At 39.3% G+C, this 26,478-nt stretch overlaps 1 protein-coding gene across 4 annotated transcripts in view; it reads left to right on the plus strand.

Annotated features, from left to right (window-relative positions):
• Window positions 1-26,478, plus strand: part of TTC27 (tetratricopeptide repeat domain 27) — a 178,034-nt gene that overhangs the window by 140,006 nt on the left and 11,550 nt on the right. For all 4 annotated transcript variants that reach the window (XM_044925799.2, XM_044925798.2, XM_025260856.3 and 1 more), the window contains 2 exons: window positions 2,343-2,395; window positions 8,739-8,904. In XM_044925799.2, the coding sequence (XP_044781734.2) occupies window positions 2,343-2,395; window positions 8,739-8,904 (219 nt within the window). The remainder of the gene's footprint in view (window positions 1-2,342; window positions 2,396-8,738; window positions 8,905-26,478) is intronic.

Consider the following 26,478-nt stretch of genomic DNA (forward strand, 5'->3'; position numbering starts at 1 on the left):
TTCCGTTTCTCAGCATCTTTGTCAACACTTGTTACTGTTTGATTATAGCTATCCTAGTAGGCAGTATCTTGTTGTGGTTTCGGTTTGCATTTCTTTGACAGCTGATTATCTTGAGCATCTTTTCATGTACTTATTGGCCATTCGTGTATCATTAGAGAAATGTTTACTCACATCCTTTGCCCATTTAGGTTATTGGTCTTTTTATTGTTGAGTTGTAAGAATTCTTTCTGTATCCTAGGTATAAGCACCATATCAGATATATGATTTGCAAATTTTTTTTTTCCCATTTTGGAAGCTGTTTTTTCACTTTCTTACAGCGTCTTTGAAGTACAAATGTTTTTAATTTTGATGAGATCTAACCTGTTGCTTGTGCTTTTGGTGTCATATTTAAGAATCCATTGCCAGATCTAAGGTCATGAAGATTAACTTATCTTTTTTCCTAAGAGTTTTATTGGTTTAGTTCTTACGTTTATGTCAAATCTAATGTTAAACCTAGTCATTAAGCTTACCGTACTGTGTGTGGTGGTGCATATTCACTAAACTTATTGTGGTAATCACTTCACAAATATATACATGTACCAAGTCATTATGTAGTACTTCTAAACTGTATATGCTGTATGTCAATTGCAGTGCTGTATATCAGCATTGTGCAATGCTGTGTATCAATTACATCTCAAAAAATAACACTGTTTCAGATCATGTGCTTTCTTTTTTTTTAGTTCAAGAATTTTATTTGGTTCTTTTTACAATTCTTGTGTTTCTACTGAGATTCCCTAATCGTTCCCTTATTATGTTCATGTTTTCTTCAAATATCTGATTATATTTATAACAACTGCTTTGAAGTTTTTATATGTGTATTCCAATATCTCCTTAATTTTGGTGTCTATTTCTATTAACTGATTTTTAATTTGGTTATGGATGAATTTTCCTGCTTGTTTGTCTACCTTTTTTTTTTATTATTATCATATAGTACACTTGTGGATGCTATGTTGTTGAGTTTCTAAGTTTTGTTGTCTTCCCTTGAAGAAGGTAGAGGGGTTTTTTGGCATTTGGTTAATTTCATTATGGATCAGCTTAATTTTCAGCTTAGAGTAGGTCTGTTGTTGTTGTCCTTATTTTAGAGTTGCAGTCACCCTTCTCTTGAGGTATAACATTTTGGGGGCTGAGTTTAATCCCACGGCTGATCAGTAAGAATTCTCCACTAAGATTGGTTGAAACTTGACTAGCTCCCAGCACTTGTGTGAGCCCTAGAATCTCCATTCAGCTCACAGCTCTCTGGTAGTTGTTCCCTACTTGGCCTTTAGAAGTTTTTCCCTGCACAGTATAGCTTAGTATTTAGCCAAGGATTCGAGGAGTTGCTTATTGAGATTTCTAGAGCTTATTCTCTGAATAGATCTCTCTTCCCTGGTAGTTTGTCTTGCAAATTCAACCACCTTTGCAGCTCTGAACTCTGAATTTTTTTCTTCCTTTCAGTAAGACTTGCTGTGTTTTGTTTGGTTTCTTTCTTTCTGTGCTGTAGCCCTCTAAGTGCCTCTAGCTAGAAGTGCAGGTTGATTTTTGAGACACCTCAACAGCTCTTCTCTCAGGGATCACAGTCCTGTGCTGCCCACTGTCCAACTTCTCAAAAACAGTTGTCTCCTAAAATTTTGTCCAGTTAGATATCTTTTTATGATAATAAGACTAGTCTGGTCCTAACTGTATTCTGTCCATAAGCAGAGGTCCATTACCATTAATTTTTAAATTGTGTCTTTGGAACTTCAGAACTACATACTCTGTGTTTTATAAAATGTGGAACGAATAAGAGCAAGCATAATTTATATCATTCTTGTTAGAATCAACATTTATACAGACTTTAATTTATTGTCATTGCATAGAAAAATAGGTAGAGAAACGTGTTTGATGAAATACATAGCCTTAACATTGGAGAACTCCTTTATTCTCCTTTCTGATAAAGGATGATGGTGAAATAGCAAACCCTTTTATGATAGGAAAAACAATATTCTGCACTGCTTTAGATTTGTAATTAATCTATATATTGTGTAAATACTGTTATAAATTGCCCAACTATTTTGTAAATCTAAATTTGAAAATAGAATCTTTTCTAAATTCCAAATTAAGGCTATAACAGTTATATCATTCTGTTGATTGTTTTTGTGACTTTTAAAAAAATATAAATATTAAGTTTAATTATAAATGTTTAATTTAATTTTCTTATACACTTCTAACCTTATTGAAAATTATGATTGTAAAAGCACATCTTGAGCCAAGAAAATATATTTTTGTTGGCAGCAGTTATACCTAAAGGAGAGAATAGTCTGTAACTGAATTCTCTATCATTTCAGAATGCTGAAGCTTGGAACAATTTATCAACTTCTTATATCCGCTTAAAACAAAAGTAAGTACACCAAAAAAGATGAAGAACTTTGCTTCCAAAATAAATGAATGAGATTTTCTTCAATTGAACAGTGAAACATTGTGCCTTTCCTCGTTATCTTTTTCCCCTTTCCTACCCTTATCTTTGAGTTGCAATGACTTAATTTAGCCACTTGCATTCTAAGTGTAGTTTATTTCTTTAAATCACTTAGTATGTAATAAATATTTTTTTGAACTCTTTATTTGAAACTGAAATTTTGTGTCCTAAATTTCATTACATGATAAAAGCAAGCATGCTCAACAGATAGATTCTTTTTTTTTTTTTTAATTTTTTACTGGAGGATAACTGCTTTACACTATTGTGCTGGTTTCTGCCATACATCAGCATGAATCAGCCACAGGCATACATGTGTCCCCTCCTCTGGAACCTCCCTCACATTCTACCCCTCCAGCGTGTTGCAGAGCATGCTTGCTTGCTGTGTACTGAACATTATTGAGAAATAGAAGTATGAACCAATGAGTTCAGGGAGTTTGGGTTTAGAAAATATTATGCCATATTATTTAAAAAATTGATTAAAAATCTAGGTCATATGTGGTAAGTCTCAATGAAAAGTACAAAGAGGGCTAGGATAATAGGTAATATTTGTAGAACACTTACATTCTCTACCACTTGTATAGTCCTCTGAGGATCTCAGAGAAGAGAACATGTGTGATGCTGGTTCAGAAACACTTCTGAGAGATTGTTGGACTCAAGCTATAATTTGAAGAATTGGTAGAGGGGACAGGCTTTGGAAATAAATGGTCATTAATAGCTGTCCTTAGTCTTCTGAATTTGGGTGACCAAAAGCAGGGTGACAGGCATGAATGCCACACTTTAGGGGACAGGAAGTAAAGTCATCCAGCTCGAGACTAGTGAGAGCCATGGTGAGAGATGAGATTGGGAAGGTCAGTTGGGGTCAGATGGCAGCATGTTCTGATTATTCGACTAACTAGTTGAGACTATCCTGTTGGTAATAGGAAGCCAGAGATTTCAGTGGGGATAATTTCATGAAGAGAGAAATTTCTTGAGGTTTCATGAAGAGGGAAATTTATGTGAGATGGACTAGGGAGGAAACTGGGGGCTGGGGAACCAGTTAGGAGACAGCTGTTGTAATAGTGCAGGCAGGAGACAGCTAGGCTGGAAGAAGAAGGGGCAGATGCCAGTTTATCAAGGGGCCAAGCAACTGGACTTACCGACTGGCTACAGAAAGGAAGGGAAGAGGCAAGGGTGGCTGTTATCCTAGTTTTAAATAAATGAAAGGATAGATATATTTCCATCTTTGTTTGCCCTTATTTTCAAACTTAGTTTTCTTTGTGATTCATGAGTATTTCTGGAGATATCATAAATCCACATTACGTCGAGATCATGAAATGCTTCTGCTGCTCTCGGATGATAACTACATAAATAAAGTACTGTTTGTTCCATCACGCTCTGTGGGAAATAATATTGTGTTCTTGATTGCAACTGATTGTGTTAAAACTCACTAGAGACTCTTTTGGTGTAAAGCAAGGGGAAGGAAAATCCCTGCCATAACCGTGGAATGCTCTCAGTGGGTTTTTCTAGTAATCTTGATCATTGTGTATGTAGCGACCTCTTGTCCTCCAGCCCATTAACCCTAAGAATTCTAATTGCTTTCTCTCTTGGTGGTTCTTGCACATTGTTCCTTAGCTTCTCTTTGACACAGTTTTGTCTCCCTGCAGCTCTCTGAATAGGGTTTTGTGTAAAAGTGGGGTTGTAAGGTCAAAGGTAAATCACTCCTTTATTCTTGCCATTTTACTTTGCTTTCTTTGCTGCCACTGCTCCAGACATAGCTCATTTTTCACTCATGAGATTGTTACTGCAGGGGCAAATCATTACTACTCCTCTCAAAAGAATCCTATCCCTGCCTTAAGGTGACCCTTTACACTCCCTCATCTCTCGCTCTGCTGTTGCTGGGTTCTTCACTAAAGTGCTCTTTTCCCTTTTTCATCTGATTCCCTGAGGCATCATGGCCCTACCAGTCCCATGGGAAAGTTTTCCATCTTCCTATATAATTGTCATAGTGCATTATCATACCATCATGGTTTGATAAATGAATCCAGAATTGAAGCTCCCTAGAAGGAAGTCATACTTTCCAAAAAAATGGAATTTTATTGCAAAAATTTTGTGGGCCAAGCAACTATGATTAGAGGATAGGAGGACACACAGGAAAAAAGATAATCCTCCTGGTGTGGGATGCTGCTGATTGACATCTTTTCCAATACGATAACTTCATCCCTACCCATATGTGGATGGGAGACCTTGGGAATCTCAGTCCACCTCAGGAATCTCAGTCCGCAGTTGATATCACATCTGATGTGTGCAGAGGGAGTGGATAAAGGGGGGGAAAATTATATGGAAACAATTTATGGCTGAATATGAAGAAGTGTTAGAGCAGGGGTACTTCCATTTTTAACTATAAAGGAGGGTGGGTCGGGGGTAAATGAATTAGTACATTCCATGACAACTTTAGGTAAATTGTTTAATGTAGAGAATACAAAACTAAACTGCAGTGAATTGGTTGTTATGAAAAGACTAAAAGACTAATTGTAAAGAAGTCATTTCAATCAGTACCGTTGATTAAATGATTTGTGTGTTCTGTGACTAGCTGAGAAAGTTACTGATGGTATGGGCACACTTCTATTTAAGTTCTTAAGGGGATGACTTCCAGACCAATGGCCTGGATCAGCCAGAAGAACCTCCATCATCACCTCTAAAATTTGCCTTGAAGTCAGCAAAAGGGAAGTCTTGATGAAACACTTTGAGGCTCAGCAGGAAAAGAGATGTGGACCTCGTGGTCTTAAGTTCGCAAAGCAAATGCAAAAAGGCTGTTGGAGAAGGACAGATAGCTTACCCTTGAAAGAGGTTGCTATAGCTGTCCAGTAAAACATTTTTGATCTTTAAGGGAGCTATAGTGTTTGTTCAGCCAGTAGAGTAAAGCATTAAGAATCTTTCTGATAGTTAAGATGTTTAACTTTTAAAATAGGTGACATGAAGTTTTGTTGATTTCCTTGTCAATATCAAGTTCTTAAGTCTTTTTCTATTTTCTGAAGTAGCTTGGATAAGGCAAGGATTCTGCGATGGCTTGATAAACTTTTTCTGTAAAAACCACCTAACCTGGTTTTCATTTTTATTGGTTTATTTGGCTTTGTACTTGTTAAATCATTTTGCATGATTTGTTTGTGATGGTCTCATGATTTTTTAAAATACTACTAATTTTATTTATACCATTTTTCTAAATTCTAATGGAATTTCTCATAATGTATTCTGAATATAAGTTAAGTAAGCAGGGTGACAATACACGGCCTTGATGAACTCCTTTCCCAATTTGGATCCAGTCTGTTGTTCCATGTCCGGTTCTAACTGTTGCTTCTTGACCTGCATACAGATTTCTCAGGAGGCAGGTCAAGTGGTCTGGTATTCCCATCTCTTTCAGAATTTTCCAGAGTTTGTTGTGATCCACACAGTCAAAGGCTTTGGCATAGTCAGTAAAGCAGAAGTAGATGTTTTTCTGGAACTCTCTTGCTTTTTCAGTGATCCAACGGATACTGGCAACTCGATCTCTGGTTCCTCTGCCTTTTCTAAATCCAGCTTGAACATCTGGAAGTTCACAATTCACATACTGTTGAAGCCTGGCTTGGAGAATTTAGAGCATTACTTTGCTAGTGTGTTAGATGAGTGCAATTGTGCAGTAGTTTGAACATTCTTTGGCATTGCCTTTCTTTGGGATTGGAATGAAAACTGACCTTTTCCAGTCCTGTGGCCACTGCTGAGTTTTCCAAATTTGCTGGCATATTGAGTGCAACACAAGCTGGAATCAAGATTGCCAGGAGAAATATCAATAACCTTAGATATGCAGGTGACACCGCACTTATGGCAGAAAGAGAAGAAGAACTAAAGAGCCTCTTGATGAAAGTGAAAGAGGAGAGTGAAAAAGTTGGCTTAAAACTCAACATTCAGAAAATTAAGATTATGGCATCTGGTCCCATCACTTCATGGCAAATAGATGGGGAAACAATAGAACAGTGGCAGACTTTATTTTGGGCTCCAAAATCACTGCAGATGGTGACTGCAGCCATAAAATTGAAAGATGCTTGCTCTTTGGAAGATAAGTTATGACCAACCTAGACAGCATATTAAAAAGCAGAGACATTACTTTGTCAACAAAGGTCCATCAAGTCAAGGCTATGGTTTTTCCAGTGGTCATGTATGAATGTGAGAGTTGGACTATAAAGAAAGCTGAGCGCCAAAGAATTGATGCTTTTGAACTGTGGTGTTGGAAAAGACTCTGAGAGGCCCTTGGACAGCAAGGAGATCCAGCCAGTCCATCCTAAAGGAAATAAGTCCTGAATATTCATTGGAAGGATTGATGCTGAAGCTGAAATTGAAACTCCAGTACTTTGGCCACCTGATGAAAGAACTGACTCATTTGAAAAGACCCTGATGCTGGGAAAGATTGAAGGCGGGAAGAGAAGGGGATGACAGAGGATGAGATGGTTGGATGGCATCACCGACTCAATGGACATGAGTCTGAGTCAACTCTGGGAGTTGGTAATGGACTGGGAGGCCTGGCGTGCTGCAGTTCACGGGGTCACAAAGAGTCAGACAGGACTGAGTGACTGAACTGAATGGAATGTAGCTAGACATTTGTTTCATTATTTTTTTTCAAAGAGCCAACTTTTGATTTTGTTGATCATTTGTTTCTTTCTTAACATTTCTTTTCTTCTTTCTTAGAATTATTTGGTGTTCTTCTATCAAATTAAGTTGAATATTTTAACTCATTTCCCATCTTTCATAATTATAACCAATCCATGTAAAAATTATAAAATTTTCTCTAAATACTGCTTTTTGTCTCTAAATGCTGTATCTTGCAGATAGTAGTATATAATACTTTATTTAAATTCTAAACATTTTGTACTTTCTAATATGAATTTCTGCACCCTCATTGATTTCTTTAAGAGTGCATTTCAAGTTTGTAGGCATATGTTTTTTTAACTCTGTACTTACTATTGATTTTTTATTTAGTTGCAAAGAATATAGTCTACAGACTTTTAGATTTACTAACTAAAAACACAACTCATAATTATATTTGTTCTCAGTAATTAAGTTACTGACATGCTTCCTTTGTTTCTCTTGTCATCATTGAATATTTCTTATATCCCTTTTCTTCTCTTTGAAAGTCCTATTATTTTTGCAAGAGGGGACCCTTGAATAGTTCTTTTAAGTAAGGGCCAGTGGTAAAGTTTCCTGTTTTTTGTACATGTTAAAATTTTTGATATTGCATTTATTCCTAAGTGTTAAGTTTAGTTGATGATAAAATTTTAGGCTGACAGTTATTTTCACTTAACACTTTATAGGTAGTGTTTTATTGTCTTCTATCATCTTTTGCTACTTATGAAATATCTGCTGTTCTCTGTCATTCTTTTATAGGTTTTAGGATTACCTTTATGTACTGCCGTTTCACATAATATGTCTAGGTGTTGGTTTACCATTATTTAGAATACTCAGTACACAAAATACACTTTTGATCATAGAATTTAGATCTTTGTTTAGTTTTGGAAAATGCTCAGTTATTGTCTCTTCAAATATAGTGTCCTACCACATTCTGCATTGTTTACTCTGAAATGTCTATGGAATGTGTACTTGAATCTTACCTCTCATTCTTCCCTCTGTGTCTTTATTATTCTTTTTATTTTTTAATCTGAATTCATTTGAATTTCTCACTATTATCTCCCAGTTCATCAATTCTCTCTTTGTGTGAAACTAGTTTTTGTCACATGTTGAGGTTTTTTGGTTTGTTGTTTTTAATGTCTTTTGCAGTTTGGTTTTTATTCGTGTATCCCTATTCTTATTTCATTTCTAACTTTTATTTATTCATTCATTTGTTTATTTGGCTGTGTTGGGTCTCAGTTGCACCGTGCAGAGTCTTCCACTGCAGCACATGGGCTCTCGGTAGCGGCCTGTGTGCTCAGGACTTGCAGCGCGTGGGCTTATTTGCTCCGAGGCATGTGGGATCTTAGTCCCCCAACCAGGATCTAACTCGTGTCCCTTGCATTGCAAGGTGGATTCTAAACCACTGGGCCACCAGGGAAGTCCCAGTTTCTACCTGTTTTGTTTGCCATTCCCTATTAGGGAAATTTGGGGTGGTTTCGGGTTGTTTGGCCCTCTAATTTTGTTTATTAACATGAATGTTTCAGGACTGATAGAAAGTTCACATTAGCATTTTATACATTTAGGTATGGCTTATTTAGCTATGGCTATTCATTATTGGGTTTTTTTGTTTGTTTGTTTATTTGACCTTCAATAGAGTAAAAGCTTTTAGAACATTACAAGAAGCCCTCAAGTGCAACTATGAACATTGGCAGATCTGGGAAAACTACATTCTCACTAGCACTGATGTTGGAGAATTTTCTGAAGCCATTAAAGCTTATCATCGGCTCTTGGACTTACGAGACAAATACAAAGATACTCAGGTAGGGTATTCATATTTTGTTATTTCAGTTTGTGTTTACTATTAATACTTGATTATAGAATACAAATTGTTCCCTTGACTCTACACAGGAAAATTTTGTTAAACTCAAGTAATATATAAAAGAGTACTTTTCTTATATATTTGAATATGCTTAGTTACATATTAATCCTGACATTCCAATGTCAAATATGTTTATGTGATCATAGACTAAATATCACTGTGACTCAGTAATATGTGGTTTACATGTATATAGTCGGCTTGCAGAAACTTATGCTTATGTTAATCTATTACTTTGGTTATCTCAGTGTAATAGCTGGAATAAATCCCATACTCATTTATTCACTCATTAAACAGTCATCTGTATACTTTCAGATTGTTTGAACAATATAAAAATGAAGACTAACGTTTTCCTTGTACTGTTTAATAAGATGGTCTTCATCTTAGAGTGAAGTCAGAACTGGTTGACTCTTAACAGTACAAAAATTACTATATCCTTTCAGAAACTGTGGGAGTCTTGAAGGCCCTGGGTTTTACATCCAATAGGATTAAGTATAAAAGACCTTTTGTGGGGTTAATTTGTGAAGAGACTGTATAAAGATAGGGCATACAGGAGCTTACAGGTTACAAAGTCAGGGGGCTCGAAAATGTAACATTATATTTGCAATTATCAGCATATGCTATTAGTGAATTTGGAATTATGTAAAAACAGAAATAAGAAATCAGTTCAGTTCAGTTCAGTCGCTCAGTCGTGTCTGACTCTTCGCAACCCCATGAATCGCAGCACACCAGGCCTCCCTGTCCATCACCAGCTCCCAGAGTTCACTCAGACTCACGTCCATCGAGTCAGTGATGCCATCCAGCCATCTCATCCTCTGTCGTCCCCTTCTCCTCCTGCCCCCAGTCCCTCCCAGCATCAGAGTCTTTTCCAATGAGTCAACTCTTCGCATGAGGTGGCCAAAGTACTGGAGTTTCAGCTTTAGCATCATTCCTTCCAAAGAAATCCCAAGGCTGATCTCCTTCAGAATGGACTGGTTGGATCTCCTTGCAGTCCAGGGGACTCTCAAGAGTCTTCTCCAACACCACAGTTCAAAAGCATCAATTCTTCAGCACTCAGCCTTCTTCACAGTCCAACTCTCACATCCATACATGACCACAGGAAAAACCATAGCCTTGACTAGACGGACCTTTGTTGGCAAAGTAATGTCTCTGCTTTTGAATATGTTGTCTAGGTTGGTCATAACTTTCCTTCCAAGGGGTAAGCGTCTTTTAATTTCATGGCTGCAGTCACCATCTGCAGTGATTTTGGAGCCCAAAAAAATAAAGTCTGATACTGTTTCCCCATATATGATAATATCTCACTACTCTCATGACTTACTATATATATATATATATATATATATATATATATATATATACACGCACTCCAACTATTCCAAAATTTACCTTGTGTCTGGTCCTTGTTTTTTTTTAGCTGCAGCCCTCCATCTGTATGCATGCTTTTGCAAATTCAGCTATATAATCAGCTAAATTGTTTTAAAGCTCAGGTTCTGGGCAGTTCACTTAAAGATCTGCGACTTTGTGAAAGTCACTCAGTTGTGTCCAACTCATTGCAACCCCATGGACTATACAGTCCATGGAATTGTCCAGGCCAGAATACTGGAGTGGGTAGCCTTTCCCTTCTCCGGGGATCTTCCCAACCCAGGGGTTGAACCCAGGTCTCCCTCATTGCAGGTGGATTCTTTACCAGCTGAGCCACATGGGAAGCCAGTTTTGTGACTTTTTAAGTAGAACGATATACCTACTTACAGGAGCTATGTTGACCCCTTCAATTACTTGTCTTTTCCTTGTTTTTATTTTATTTTGGCCTTTTTAACTACTATATATTGACCATCCAGTATAGAAAGAAGGGACTTGAGCTTTGAGTGAAGATCACTTAAAACATGTTTGGAAGCATAGCAGAATTTTTCATCCTAGAGAGGATAGGAACCCTCGCTGGTCTCTCTGCATGCTCCTTCCCCCCATCCCCCATCATCTTGCACTTGTCCTGTTCACTGTTCTGATGGCTCTTCTCTTCTTCACTCAGCCCCTAGGCTCTGAGCAGGTCTCGGTATGTTGCCAAACCACTGAGGCTGGAACAGAGATTCCAAAGCGCCTGTTTCTTGTTTACCTCAACTATAATTTTTTTTAAAGGCCCTTATTTACTGAGGAAGCTTCATGAAGGCTGTTCTAAAATCTCATGCTTGCTTAGTTGCTTCAGTCGTGTCTGACTCTTTGTGACCCTATATGCTGTAGCCTGCCAGGCTCCTCTGTCTATGGGATTTCCCAGGCAAGAAAGAATACTGGAGTGGGTTGCCATTCCTTCTCCATCTGATATCTCAGTGAAGGAAAATGAAAAGAAAGGGAAGTCGCTCAATTGTGTCCAACTCTTTGCGACCCCATGGACTGTAGCCCTCCAGGCTTCTCCGTTCATGGAATTCTCCAGGCAAGAATACTGGAGTGGGTCGCCATTTCCTTCTCCAGGGGAATCTTCCCGACCCAGGGATCGAACCCAGGTCTCCTGCATTGCAGGCAGACACTTTACCATCTGAGCCACCAGGGAAGCCTCAGAGAAAAGGTGAATAAGCTGCATTGCTGGTATATTCCATTTTGCACCTGAAGTAAATTCTTTTTTTTCCTTTCCTTTCATGAAGCTTGTTCAGAATGCCAAAGATACATTTTGAGCAGTTTTCAGAAAAGGAAAAAAAAGTAAAAGAACAAAACCTTCTCCCAGCATAAATTGAGGTGCTTTCATTTAATTTTTATTTTTTTTAATTTTATTTTATTTTTAAACTTTACAAAATTTAGCCAGATATCAAAATTTTTATTTTAAGTAGATTTTCCAAATGTATTTTAGTGATCATGTTCAGTTTTTTTACTCCTTCCAGCAAATCTAATTATAAGAATTTTCACCCATAGTAAAATTGTATTCTGATTCCCATTGAAAATTTTCTAATCCTGTACCTGTTTTAGCAGATTATTTAACTTATATGATTTCTAATTTAAGTGAAAATTTAGTAGTTTCCTACCTAAAGAAAATTATTAGAATTTAGTTTAAATTCATGGCCAGCTAATATTTTAGTTTCTTTTATTCCTATAATTCTTCTGTTCTTCAAATTCATAATATGAACCAAACCTCCTTTTGATGAGTTTGAAATTAGTTTTTATAAAAGTTCAGTAGTTTTAGAAACAGTTAAGGGTGGCCTGCAGATTCGTTAGACTTCCTTCTCACAGCACTGCTGACATACACAGGAGCAGTGAGAATCGTTCCTGTTAGAAAAAATACTGCTTGTAAACAAAGCACTTAGAGAAGCATACGGTGGCGTAATGATGCCAGATGTTATGGCTCTTTGCTTAATTTTTACATTTGGATTTGGGGAAATAATACTGAGAACATAAAGGCTAGATAACCAATGACATGTTCAGGTCAAAGGATCATCTCTAGCAATTTATAATAGAGAACTTTTGGGTATTTAGATGGAGAAATAGCCACAGTGAGATAATTTGCTAGTTTATATAAGGCCCTGTGAATAGCCCTCTCCAGAAGTGTCACAGAATGCTGATGGCAATGTTTGGTCTCTGGCAGGTGTGGGTAAACTCGCTCCATAGTGATTAAGTCATCATTGAAGGAAGGTCTTCAAGGCTAGTGGGGGCTTAGTCATATTTAGCTTTGTGACATGCTTGTGTCTGTCATCATGCTTTCCCACCACTCGTCAGCATGGACAGAGACAATTGACAGATTGTCTGGAATATTTTTATCTTGACTAAAATAATTTTACTTAATTTGACTATGCAAGTTTGGCAACAGGTGTCTTTAAAAAAAACTCTGATATTCTTATGTTTGACACTACCTGACCTCGTTCTATTTTAACTTGCTTTAAAATTCTCTTTTTGTCTATTCTTTTTCTACTTTATAGATATGATTGTTTTCATTTAAATTTTTTTCTATTGTGTGTGTGTAAATTCATACTCATTTTAATACAGACACAGGATAAATCAGCTATAAATTGTTTTTCTCACTATTTGTAATAAGAGAATGTGTGGGTAGTTATACTAGCTTTATCATTTCCTGCCTTTTCTGTCTGTCCTAATTTTGACTAACGCATAGATTAGTATAGCTCAAGAATGCTTTTCTGTAATAGTAGATATTTATATAAATGTCTGGATTATACATACTTTTATTAATCTGTCATAAAACTTAGTTTTGTGTTTTTGTGTAATTAGTCCCTGTTCCATTTTCCAGTTTTCTACTGTTAATTTACTACTATTAATAGTGCCATGAATATCCTTATAGATAAATCCATATGTATATGCTTCTTTCCTCAGGATGAGTTCTAATGTTATTTGTTCATTTTTTTCTTTTTCTGCTCTTCCCTGTTCCCTTCATATCCCCTCCCCTTTTTCCTCTTTGATAACTTACAGTCATTTTGGGAAAAAAATATAAGTATTGTGCTGTTGCATCCCATTTGCTGTTTATAAATGGAAGAGGAAGGGAAAACGATGAACATGTATCAAGTGCTTACTATGTTCTTGGCACTATCACGGTTTATCTTTTACAGTTCAGTTCAGTTTAGTCGCTCAGTCGTGTCTGACTCTTTGTGACCCCATGAACCACAGCATGCCAGGCCTCCCTGTCCATCACCAGCTCCCGGAGTTCACTCAGACTCGCGTCCATCGAGTCGGTGATACCATCCAGCAATCTCATCCTCTGTTGTCCCCTTCTCCTCTTGCCCCCATTCCCTCCCAGCATCAGAGTCTTTTCCAAACAGTCAACTCTTCGCATGGGGTGGCCAAAGTACTGGCATTTCAGCTTTAGCATCATTCCTTCCAAAGAAATCCCAGGGCTGATCTCCTTCAGCATGGACTGGTTGGATCTCCTTGCAGTCCAAGGGACTCTCAAGAGTCTTCTCCAACACCACAGTTCAAAAGCATCAATTCTTCAGCGCTCAGCCTTCTTCACAGTCCAACTCTCACATCCATACATGACCACAGGAAAAACCATAGTCTTGACTAGACAAACCTTTTTTGGCAAAGTAATGTCTCTGCTTTTGAGTAGGCTATCTAGGTTGGTCATAACTTTCCTTCCAAGGAGTAAGCATCTTTTCATTTCATGGCTGCAGTCACCATCTGCAGTGATTTTGGAGCCCAGAAAAATAAAGTCTGACACTGTTTCCACTGTTTCCCCATGTATGATAATATCTCACTACTCTCATGACTTACTATACATACATATATATATATATATACATACACACACTCCAACTATTCCAAAATTTATCTTGGAAAAGTAGATGCCATGATCTTCTTTTTCCGAATATTGAGTTTTAAGCCAACTTTTTCACTCTCCTCTTTCACTTTCATCAAGAGGCTCTTTAGTTCTTCTTCACTTTCTGCCATAAGGGTGGTGTTATCTGCATATCTGAGGTTATTGATATTTCTCCCGGCAATCTTGATTCCAGCTTGTGTTTCTTCCAGCCCAGCATTTCTCATGATGTACTCTGCATATAAGTTAAATAAGCGGGGTGATAATATACAGCCTTGATGTACTCCTTTTCCTATTTGGAACCAGTCTGTTGTTCCATGTCCAGTTCTAACTGTTGCTTCATAACCTGTTTATAGATTTCTCAAAAGGCAGGTCAGGTGGTCTGGTATTCCCATCTCTTTCAGAATTTTCCACAGTTTCTTGTGATCCACACAGTCAAAGGCTTTGGCATAGTCTAAGGAGAAATAGATGTTTTTTCTGGAACTCTCTTGCTTTTCCGATGATCCAGTGGATGTTGGCAATTTGATCTCTGGTTCCTCTGCCTTTTCTAAAACCAGCTTGAACATCTGGAATTTCACATTTCACTTATTGCTGAAGCCGGCTTGGAGAATTTTGACCATTACTTTACTAGCGTGTGACATGAGTGCAATTGTGTGGTAGTTTGAGCATTCTTTGGTATTACCTTTCTTTGGGATTGGAATGAAAACTGACCTTTTCCAGTCCTGTGGCCATTGCTGAGTTTTCCAAATGTGCTGGCATATTGAGTGCAGCACTTTCACAGCATCAATCTTTTAGTATTTGAAATAGCTCAACTGGAATTCCATCACCTTCACTTGCTTTGTTCGTAGTGATGCTTCCTAAGGCCCACTTGACTTCACATTCCAGGATGTCTTGCTCTAGGTGAGTGTGAGTGATCACACCTTCCTGATTATCTGGGTCGTGAAGATCTTTTTTGTACAGTTCTTCTGTGTATTCTTGCTATCTCTTCTTAATATCTTCTGCTTCTGTTAGGTCCCTACCCCTTCTGTCCTTTTTTGAGCCCATCTTTGCATGAAATGTTCCCTTGGTTTCTCTAATTTTCTTGAAGAGATCTCTAGTCTTTCCCATTCTATTGTTTTCCCATTCTATTGAGAGGTCTGACAGAATGTGGTCCACTGGAGAAGGGAATGGCAAACCACTACAGTATTCTAGCCTCGAGAACCCCATGAAGAGTATGAAAAGGCAAAAAGATAGGACATTGAAAGATGAACTCCCCAGGTCAGTAGGTGCCCAATATGCTACTGGAGATCAGTGGAGAAATAACTCCAGAAAGAATGAAGGGATGGAGCCAAAGCAAAAACAACACCCAGTTTTGGATGGGACTGGTGATAGAAGCAAGATTCAGTGCTGTAAAGAGCAGTATTACATAGGAACCTGGAATGTTAGGTCCATGAATCTAGCAAATTGGAAGTGGTCAAACAGGAAACGGCAAGAGTCAACATCGACATTCTAGAAATCAGTGAACTAAGATGGACTGGAATGGGTGAATTTAACTCAGATGACCATTATATCTACTACTGTGGGCAGGAATCCCTTAGAAGAAATGGAGTAGCCATCATAGTCAACAAGAGATCAACATGCAGTACTTGGATGCGATCTCAAAAACAACAGAATGATCTCTGTTCATTTCCAAGGCCAACCATTCAATATCACGGTAATCCAAGTCTATGCCCTGACCAGTAACGCTGAAGAAGCTTAAGTTGAACAGTTCTTTGAGTACCTACAAGAGCTTCTAGAACTAACACCCAAAAAAGATGTCCTCTTCATTATAGGGGACTGGAATGCAAAAGCAGGAAGTCAAGAAACACCTGAAGTAACAGGCAAATTTGGCCTTGCAGTAAAAATGAAGCAGGGCAAAGTCTAACAGAGTTTTGCCAAGAAAACGCACTGGTCGTAGCAAACACCCTCTTCCAGCAACACAAGAGAAGACTCTACACAAGGACATCACCAGATGGTCAGTACTGAAATCAGATTGATTATATCCTTTGCAGCCAGCGATGGAGAAGCTCTATACAGTCAGCAAAAACAAGACCGGGAGTGGATTGTGGCTCAGATCATGAACTCCTTATTGCCAAATTCAGACTTAAATTGAAGAAAGTAGGGAAAACCACTAGACCATTCAGGTATGACCTAAATCAAATTCCTTATGACTATACAGTGGAAATGAGAAATAGATTTAAGGGACTAGGTCTGATAGAGTGCCTGATGAACTGTGGACGGAGGTTCATGACATTGTACAGGAGACAGGGAGCAAGACCATCCCCAAGAAAAAGAAATTGAAAAAAGCAAAATGGCTGTCTGAGGAGGCCTTACAAATAGCTGTGAAAAGAAGAGAAGCGAAAAGTAAAGGCAAAAAGGAAAGATATAAGCCTCTGAATGTAGAGTTCCAAAGAATAGCAAGGAGAGATAAGAAAGCCTTCCTCAGCGATCAATGCAAAGAAATAGAGGAAAACAACAGAATGGGAAAGACTAGAGATCTTTTACAGGGCATACAGTATTTGAGGTGGGTACTGAAGAGTCCTCATTTACAGTGTATGAATACGAGACCCAGAGAGAATGTGTAACTTGGCCGGTTATATAGCTTGTTGGAACCAAAGATAAGAATCACATTTAGGCGTGTCTTTTTGAGTGAATCATGCCTTGAAGTTTGTCAGAAGATTTATATTAAACAGCATATTTCCCCCATCATGTTACTGTGCATTTGAATTATATATGACAAAAGTGTTTTGTTTTTTTTTCCCCCAAATTAGGGTATAATTTACATATAAGAAAATGCACAAGTCTTAAGTGTAATTCTGATATGTTTTGACATTGTGTATTCTTATAGAACCACTTCCCAAAACAGGTATGGAACATTTCATCACCACAGAAAGTTCTATTATTCCCCTTTCCAGTCAACTGAACCACCACCCTTTCCCTTCTACCAGGCAACTGCTTTCTGATTTCCGTCCCCACAGTTCAATTTTGCTTTCTCTTGATTGTTGTATAAACAGAATCATACAGTATGTATTCTTTCTTATGGATGTTGTTCTTTGTGTGGATTTCTCTTTGGGGAAGGAGGGAGGTAGTGTTAATGGCTGGTGGGAAAGATTGCCAACTCGATTGAAGTCGTAGAGCAGGTGGTGGCAGGGCTTACCTGAAGGAGAAGAGTGGAGGGAGTGGATGTATTCCATATGGATTCTGTCTCTGTGAGGTAGATATTATCTCTGTTTTACTGCTGAAAACAGTATCTGTGGCTCGCCAGAGAAACTAATAAAGCTGATCTTTCACAGCTCACAACTAGTCAAGCCAAGATGTGAAGTCTGAAGTTTGGCCTATTTAACCTAAAGCTTGTGCATGCCATTTCCTCGTGCAAAGAATTTTTTCTTCTTTTGCTGAAAGAGTGAAAAAAGACAATGTTAAGCTGCCTACCTTTCTGTGATAACTGAGGTGTGGGGAAGCCAAGGGTCAGGGTTATCAGGCCAGGAAGCAGAGCAAGTTCTTTAGAGAGCTCCAAGTGGAACGGGGATGTGGCCAAGCCAGGAGGCGGAAATGGCTTCATTCCTGGCCTCCAGCCCTCCTGGAAGTGTTTGTAACTGGACCCGAGGCAATCCTGTTCCTTCCTGCTGTGAAGACCGCCAGGATTCAAAGGGCCAACGCCTTATGCTTTTGGCCAAAGTTTTAGGGAGACTTGGCCAAGGACATCAAGGTTAGTGTTGGGGAAGAGAATAGTTAAGTTTTCCTCTTTGTGGAGATTAGGATTGTTGCTCCTCCAGGTGAGAAAACTTCACCTCTCCTCAGGGGCTGGTGGTGGTTCCCCACAGTCACACACCGCTTGCTGCATTCCGTGGTACATGATGTGAGAAGTAGGTTTAGGAAAGGGAGTGCAACAGCAGCGCCACATGACTGGAATGACTGGAGGTGGGGTTAGGGATTTAGAAGTCACGACGTAGAGTTGGTGGCTTGGCATTGGTTTAGTTAGGAAGTGAGGGACTGCAGGGCTATTTATACTGGTTAAAGTGAAATCCCTCTAAACATTCAGGCTCAAAAAATATACTTAGATTATTTTATGATACACCAAATGAATTCCAAATGGGCTAAATATATGCTAAATATTTTTTCATCTCCTAGAAAAACTAGGAATACAAGTGAGTACCTACCAAATTTCCTGAACTTTGAAGCAAGAAAAGAAAACTTGAAGGAATTTTTATGACTTCATGAAAAAAATATGTGACAAAATATTTGTAACAAGTAGGAAAGATAAAAAGCTAATAATATCCTTATTATATAAAGAGTTAACATATGCTACAGGAATGAAATGAAACAGGAGAGAGGGTTCAGAAACACTCAAGTAAGTATGAGAATTTAGTTCATGATAAGGATGGCATTTTAAATCTGTGGGATAAAATAAAATATTCAATATGCATTGAAATAGTTGGCCAAGCATTTGGGACTCCGAATGAAAGCTCTGCTTCACTCCTTAAACCAAAATAAATTCAAGTAGTTGGTTAAAATATTTAAATTGAAATGCCTTGAGAAGCAGGATGATGTTGTAGGTAAGAGCATAGATTCTGGGGTTAGGCAGCCTGGGCTTCTAGGCTGCCTCCCCCAGCCACCAGCTATATGACCTGAGCAAGTTACAAACCACTTGGTTCTCCACGTTCATGAAATAGGGATGATGTTAGTGCCTCACGGGACTGCTGTGAGGGTTAGGTGAGTAGCTGTGTGATCACTGGCACAACAAGCGCTGTTTGAGTATAGCCGCCATCATCATCCTTGTCATCATTACTGTATGGAAGATGTACGCCATAAAAGCACTTGATGGAAAACATTTTTATAAGCTTGGGGGTAGAGAAAATGTTCTTTATCATGACACACAAGCCATACCCCATTAAGGCAAATATGGAGAGATTTGAATTGAAAACTTCTACATATGAGGCAAGGAGAAGGGGGCGATAGAGAATGAGATGGTTGGATGGCATCACCGAATCAATGGACGTGAGTGTGAGCAAACTCTGGGAGATAGCGAAGGCGGGGAAGCCTGGTGTGCTGCAGTCCATAGATCACAAAGAACTGGACATGACTTACTGACTGGACAGAAACAATGAGAGGGCTGGACGTCACCATACTGAGTGGAGACAGGCTGAGACCTGACAGCTGTTCATTTAGTGCTTCCTGAACTGAAATGGGAAGAGGATTAGTAGAAGCCAGGTAAGGGTCCAGGAGGCGTGTTTGTCTGAGTGTTCTCAGCGTTGCCTTGGTCTTTCTAGGTAAGACTGCTGGATTCGTTACCTGGGGCAGCTATGTCCAATTGCTACAAACTTAGTTTCTTCAAACAATAGAAATCTATTCTCTTTAGTTCTAGAGCTAGAAGATTGAAATCAAGGTGTTTCATGCTCCCTCTAAAGGCTCCAGGGAAGAACCTTCCTTGCCTCTTCCAGCTTCTGGGGGTTCCTGGCCTTCCTTGGCTTGTGGCAGCATGATTCTAACCTCTGTTTCCCTCTTCACCTGCTTCATCTCCTTCCCTGTGTCTCTGTGTGTCAACTCCTTTTCTTATAAGGACACTAGTCACTGGGTTTAGGGCCCACGCTAATCTAGGATGACTTAATCCTAACTAATTGTTATTAACTATTTCCAAATGAGCACACATTCTGAGGTTCTGTTACGACCTGAATTTGGGGCAAGTATTCGACCCCCCACAACTTTCTCATTGCTTTTCAGAGGGAAAGCAGTGGCTTTGAGAATAGTGGAGCTGGTAAAGGTAAGGGGATGTGTCCAGCACACGCCTCACTGGGAGCTTTGGTGGAAGGAGAGGCAGCTCGCACAGAGGCACCCTCTAGAGAAGGCCGGAGACGCCTCAGCTAATCTCACGAAGGCCTCACCTAACACAGCACCAGGGATGCAAACATCAGAAAGTGACAGAAGGGATAAAAAAGAGGAGGGAGTTGATAGAAAACTTAAGAAAGCTCTTCAGAGAAATGCACTTGCTGAGTCATATGCTGTACTGAGAGATAAGACTGAAATCCCAGGCCGTCTTGGGCGAATTAGAATTTCTAAGAAGGATCTATTATTAGGCTTCAGAAGATTGTGAGATTACCCGAAATATCATGGGAAAAAAATTGTGTATGTGGCTATGTAACTACCTCTTCTGGGTAGAGGATTCAAAACTCTCAATCAGATCCATAAGGGTGTCCAGAACCCCTCAAAAAAACCACAGACTAAATAAAGAATGATCCTTGGGGTAGAGTGTTAAGATTAGTTTTCAGTTTTCAGATAACAAGGCAAGTAGACCTTCTCTTATGATCACTATGGGTTAAATCGTACCTGTATGCTGCTGCTAAGTCACTTCAGTCATGTCCGACTCTGTGTGACCCCACAGACAGCAACCCACCAGGCTCCCCCGTCCCTGGGATTCTCCAGGCAAGAACACTGGAGTGGGTTGCCATTTCCTTCTCCAATGCATGAAGGTGAAAAGTGAAAGTTAAGTCGCTCAGTCGTGTCAGACCCTTAGCGACCCCATGAACTGCAGCCCTCCAGGCTCTTCCATCCATGGGATTTTCCAGGCAGGAGTACTGGAGTGGGGTGCCATCGCCTTCTCCGATGTTATATTACAAATGCATTTATCATTGCACTTGTTTTTGAAAGTTCTCAGTGTTTCCAAGCTGTGTACAAATAATTTATGCGCCCTCCCCCACCCCTAATCCCCACCCCATGTCTCTGCTATTCTTCAGGACTGACTCCTTGGGAGAAGCATCTTGCTGCAGTCTCCACGTCCCTTCCCTCAGCCCTCCGGTGTCTCAGCCTGTCTGTGGCACTTAGCACAGTTGATCCCTCTTCCTTCTGACACTTTGTTTAGCTGGCTTCCAGAATGTCACAGCTTTTACGCCACCAGCTGCAGCTTGCTCATCCCCTTTGCAGAACTGTTCTCGCCTTTCCTTCCCTGTGAACAACCCCAGGCTCAGTCCTCATACTCTTTTCCTTCCCCATTTATACTGCTGCCCAGGGGATCTTCCTTGGTTTTTCCCTCTCATCTTCCTGAGGGTATGTATTATGAAAACAAGTTTTCCTCCCTATGCCCCTTTACTTCTTTTTCACATAGGCTGTTCAATGTGTTTATTTCATTTTGGCTGCACTTTTTAGATGTCTAATTTTGTCCCTATTGGCTCATCCTCCCCTGGGGATATTGGCTCTTTGACTGGTAATGTGTACTTGGTGGGAGGGCCTAAAGCAAGCCCAGGACCAAATTATGCCTCTCCTGGTAAGGGGAACTTCTCTCCTAGAAATACTTGGCCACTGCCCCCTCTCATCATACCACCACCACCACCGCCCAAGTGGCCTGGCTCCTCAGGAAACCTTTCTGATCTCTGCTTTCTTCCAGTGCCCATCTTCCTGAGTTGCCATCCAACCTCAACAGGTTGGGGGCTGACCTTCTACACCTGCCTGGTCCCTGGCTTGCACTGGGCTGGCGCTGTTGTATTTTGGTCTCTCCATATTGGTGGCAAATGGCACGTAGAGTAGTGTGTGGAAGGAAAAGAAAGCACAACCAAAAAGCTTTTCCCAGGCTCCCAGGCCATCTGTGAGCCTTGGCATCTTGTACTTTTCCACCCTGGATTTCTCTTCTCCACCAACCAGGACCCAGCCAATCTCTGTCTCTCCAGGATTTCCCATATGTTTGCTGTTACTTTTTCAGATTCATCAACTTTCTCTTTTTTCCCAGCAGTGTACAGAATTGGGGTTTAGAAAAAGAGGCTAGCAACGTGTTCATGCATCAGCTTGTAGTCTGTGTAATCTCCATATGAAGATGAACAGTAAAACTGTTTTCACATTGGAAAATGAGTTCCGTACGAGCTAAGAAGTAATTTAAATATCTTAAAAAGTAAATATATTTACTCAACAAACATTTGGAAAGAGATTTAAATTCACATAATAAAAGTAAAACTAGAATAATAGCTGCATATATCTTTAGTGGAACAAAATATCATACACACAAACCCAGTACTGGTGATATGCAATGAAATGACACATTTTCATATACTACTAATGGACATCTAAATTTGATTTAGTCCTTTTTGAAAGTATCCAGCTTATCTGTAGAGTCTTAAATTGTTTATTCCCTTGATTCTGTCGTTCTGTTCCTGGAATTCTAACCTAGAGAAACTTCAGTATGAGAAAACCCTTTGGGCACAAAGGTATGCAGTGAAATGTTAGTTATGGTAATAACAACAGCGGCAGCACATAGAAGCAGCCTAACTGCAGGTGTTTTTTGTTGTCGTGTGTGTGCACTCATGTTTGACAATTTGCGACTCCATGGACTATAGCCCAGCAGGCTCCTCTGTCCATGGAATTTTCCAGGCAAGCATACTGGAGTGGGTTGCCGTTTCCTACTTCAGGAGATCTTCCCAGCCCAGAGATTGAATCCATGTCTCTTGCATCTCCTGCATTGGCAGATGGATTCTTTACAATCCGTGCCTCCCAGTGGGAGGCTTTGAATCTATTAAAATGATCTATCTAAAGAATATATGAAAATGTGAAAAAATTCTATGACATAACGTTAAGTGAAAAAGAAAGATAAAACAGTTTATATAGTGTTAGTATTAAAAATTTTATGCATAGCAAAGAAACTAGAGAGAAATTAATGGCAACAGGAGTAGTGCTTGTGTTTGGGAATTTTATTTTCTCTTTTTATTTTTTATTAGCTCCAATGTCTTGGAGAAATCTTTAAGTTAAAAAGCTACAAAAACCTGTCTGGTTTTGGTTGATTCAAGATTTGGCAAAGAAAGAATAATGAAATGATCAAAGTTATTGGTATGCATATTTCATAAAAGAGCAAATCTTTCCAATGTAAAAGAACCTATTAGAAAGGAAGGAACAGCAGAGGAGTAAGGAACTCTCCTTTATAACTTAATATAGCAGGTGCTTGAGAGCAAGAGCTGGGACGCGAGCTGCAGGTTCAAATCCAACTCGGCCTTCCCTTAGCTGTGTGACCTTGGACAAGTTACCTGAGTTCTCTGTGCTCCAGTTTCTTTATGTGCAGAATACAAATGACAAGAGCACCTTCCCCCTAGAGTTGTTAGGAGGATTGTGTTCATAGAGCTCCTGGCTCACAGGAAGGGTCATATATATATGAATATATACATATAAAGAGAAGACAACACTGATAGTAGATAATATTCATATATATATTTCATAAAAGGACAAATCTTTACAATGTAAAAGAACTAGATATATGAACATTATCTCCTGTCATTCTTGTCTTCTCTTTATCCTCATCGAAGCTCATGATTCCAAAAATCTCGGGTGTTTAAAACCCAGCTGCATGACTCACTTGCTCTGGGCCCTTGAGAAGCTCACTTTGCCTTTCAGTTTCTGTGTAAAGTGGGGATAATAAAGTCCCTGCTTCCTAGGGTAACAGTGAGAACCAAATGAAATCAAGTTGGTCGCATACTTAGCATGGGGCTCAGCCCACAGTGAGTGCTCAGAGCAGAGGTATTGGGAGGTATGGAGGGCTGATAAAGGGGTGGTAGTTTGTTTTCCTTTAGGTCTGTTTTAAACCCTCAGGAAGTATGGGGGCACATAATGAGTGGGCAACGATGAGGGCTTTGCTGTCCCCTTTTGACAGAGTGAGGATGTTGAGGGTCAGTGATAATCATGACAGTTTATAGGTTTATACTGCTTTACAGCTTTCAGAGCTCTCTACATGTATGTTGACTCCCTGATAAAACAGTTCACCTGCCCTGGTTAACAGAAGACCTGCGCTCATTACAGCTGTTTACAGACTTCCTAGCCATTCCCCCATGTTCGTGCTGGACTTCAGCAACTGGCTGTGTCTGTCTTCCTCTCCACTCTGGATCTAGCTGTTCTTGAACCTGGTTTTAGGCAGATGCACGTCCATTGCTTTACACTTACCCTTCTTTGCCCTCATCTTACTCCATATGTGCGACCCATCTATGTGCCTGTGTCTTGAATCCTGTTTCCCTGAGAATTACTCTAAATTCTTACACCGTTCTACCCTTCAGCCTGTTACTACATACTTAGTAATGTATAATTTTAACTGTAACTGATGGGTTCAGTAATCAAATTTTTACCCAGTTTACAGTAGATAAAAACATTTTATCTGTTTAAAAAGATTTTCTTTTCACTTTTGATGCAAAGGACTGTAATGCAGGTAAACTTTATGGCCTGCCCAGGAGAAAATCATAATATTTGGTGATTCATTTTATCAGAGAAATCCGAGGCAAGATCTTTTGCTTTTTTGAGTTAAAAATACCTATTTTCTAAAGAAGGGTTAAATATATGTTACTATTTTTGTAGTCAATCTGGATAACTAGAGGGTGATAATTTTCTCACTTAACAGTTAAAGAGAGGAAAATGGTGGTATTAACCAGTAAATTATAACATTAATTGTGTTTTTTAAAAAAAGTTTATCGCACTTTTTAAGATTATGTATTGGCTCCATTTGTTAATGTATTTTAATAACTCACCTTTTTCCTTCCGTTTATGGGACTTCCTTAATTGGAGGAAATGCCTTTTTAATTAACGTTTATTCAAATACAGTGAAAATGTAGAAGAGTACACAGATCATAAGTAAACGCGAGTTTTCACGAAGGGAACACGCCCGTGTGCCCCCAGAGTGAGAGTTCGGCGGCGCCGCATCCCGACGCCCATGCGGCCCCCTTGGAAAGGGGTGCTTTTGTGTGCTGTCATTCTCTGTTTCCTGTTTGCCAGTTTTTGAATATATTTATTCTTTTTCTCTCTTTTTAAATAAAATTTTGTATTTTAAAAATAACACAGTTTTTACAAGTTAAGTCATAGTATAAGACTTAACGACCAAGTACAGCAATTTCCTGCTCCACTGCTCCTCCTTCTCAAGATACTTCTTGCCAAAGGGGAGAAATCCTTTAGAATTCTTTTGCCATTCACATATTTCCATATTTCATAATAATGATAACTATATATGGCTATTTTTATTAACCCAATTTTATGTATTATCAGTTGACCTCCTCTTATAGTAAATAAGGACTTAATTATCTTGTACTGGCATTTCTATTACTTCCATTTCTTCCCAATATATTTACACTAAAAAGTTTGGTTACGTGAATATTTTCTATTAACATTATATGTCTGTGCAAATTATATTCAAAATGGATATTACATAATACTGTGATAGAGGAGTATTGTTTGCCTTTTGTTTTTTAATGGCATTAATGCTTGTGTTGGTTTTCACATGATTGTCTGTGAGCCTCTTGTCTAAAATCCTCATCTCTCCTGCCCTCCCTTTTCTGGCGTTAGCTCTGGATGCAGTCACTAACCCTCGAACTTGCCGATCCAGCAGTCTTCCAGTCCTGATCTTTTGTGGATGTACTCTCCTTGTTACTTTCCTTCGCTGGTTTCCATGACATCACTTGCTGCCATCCTTCCTTAGTGCACAGACCTCCATTCATCTCTCCTCCTCTTAAACAGTGTTTTCCTGAAAGACTCCATCCTCGGTGTGATTCTTACCCCACATGGTGTCTTTAAGCAGTATCTGCCAGGGCCACGTGTGACTGCTATCTGTTCCTCCATATGGAACTCCCTCCTCAGGCCCAGACCCAGCTATTTAATCACTGAACATCGAACAGAGAGCGTAAAAACAAATTTGGTATTGCCTTGCCTTCTCGTCAGGACCTCTCTCCTGATGGTATCTGCATGTGAATTGGGTAGAGGTGTGTTCGGTGTCCGCACCCTGACCCCAGCAGAGGCGCTGCACCTCCTTGTCGTTTTACGGTTCCCTTTTTGCGCGCGCGCGCGCGCACACACACACACACACACACACACACACACACACTTTACCAACTTTTCCCCTCTCAAACACCAGCGCTACAGCTCTCCATCTTAATAGGCAAGAAGAATAAAAGATTTCTCTTCCCCCTTGGCTGCTACTCATGGCTAAAATGAGTAGATAGGATGTTGGGCCAACTGTGAGAGCCCAGAAAAAGCAAAGAATTTTACTACTTTAGTATGCGTTACTTCTCCACCTTAGTAACTGTTTCTCTAGACCATCTCTTTCGAAGTGTGCTAATCCTTGAAATGTTTACAGAACAATTGCTTGAAGCAGGTAGTGCACATCCATGCCATTTCTCCTGCATTGCGACTTCCAGGCTTAAAATCAGGAGTGGGGCTGTAATATCAATTTCATTACTTTCAGATTTAAAACTGTACATGTTGAATTATAATGTGAATTTATGGGCAGAGATAATTCACCTTGTCTGTCACAAAAGA

This window comes from Bubalus bubalis, chromosome 12, assembly GCF_019923935.1.
Source record: "Bubalus bubalis isolate 160015118507 breed Murrah chromosome 12, NDDB_SH_1, whole genome shotgun sequence".
NCBI classification, from domain to species: Eukaryota; Metazoa; Chordata; class Mammalia; order Artiodactyla; family Bovidae; genus Bubalus; species Bubalus bubalis.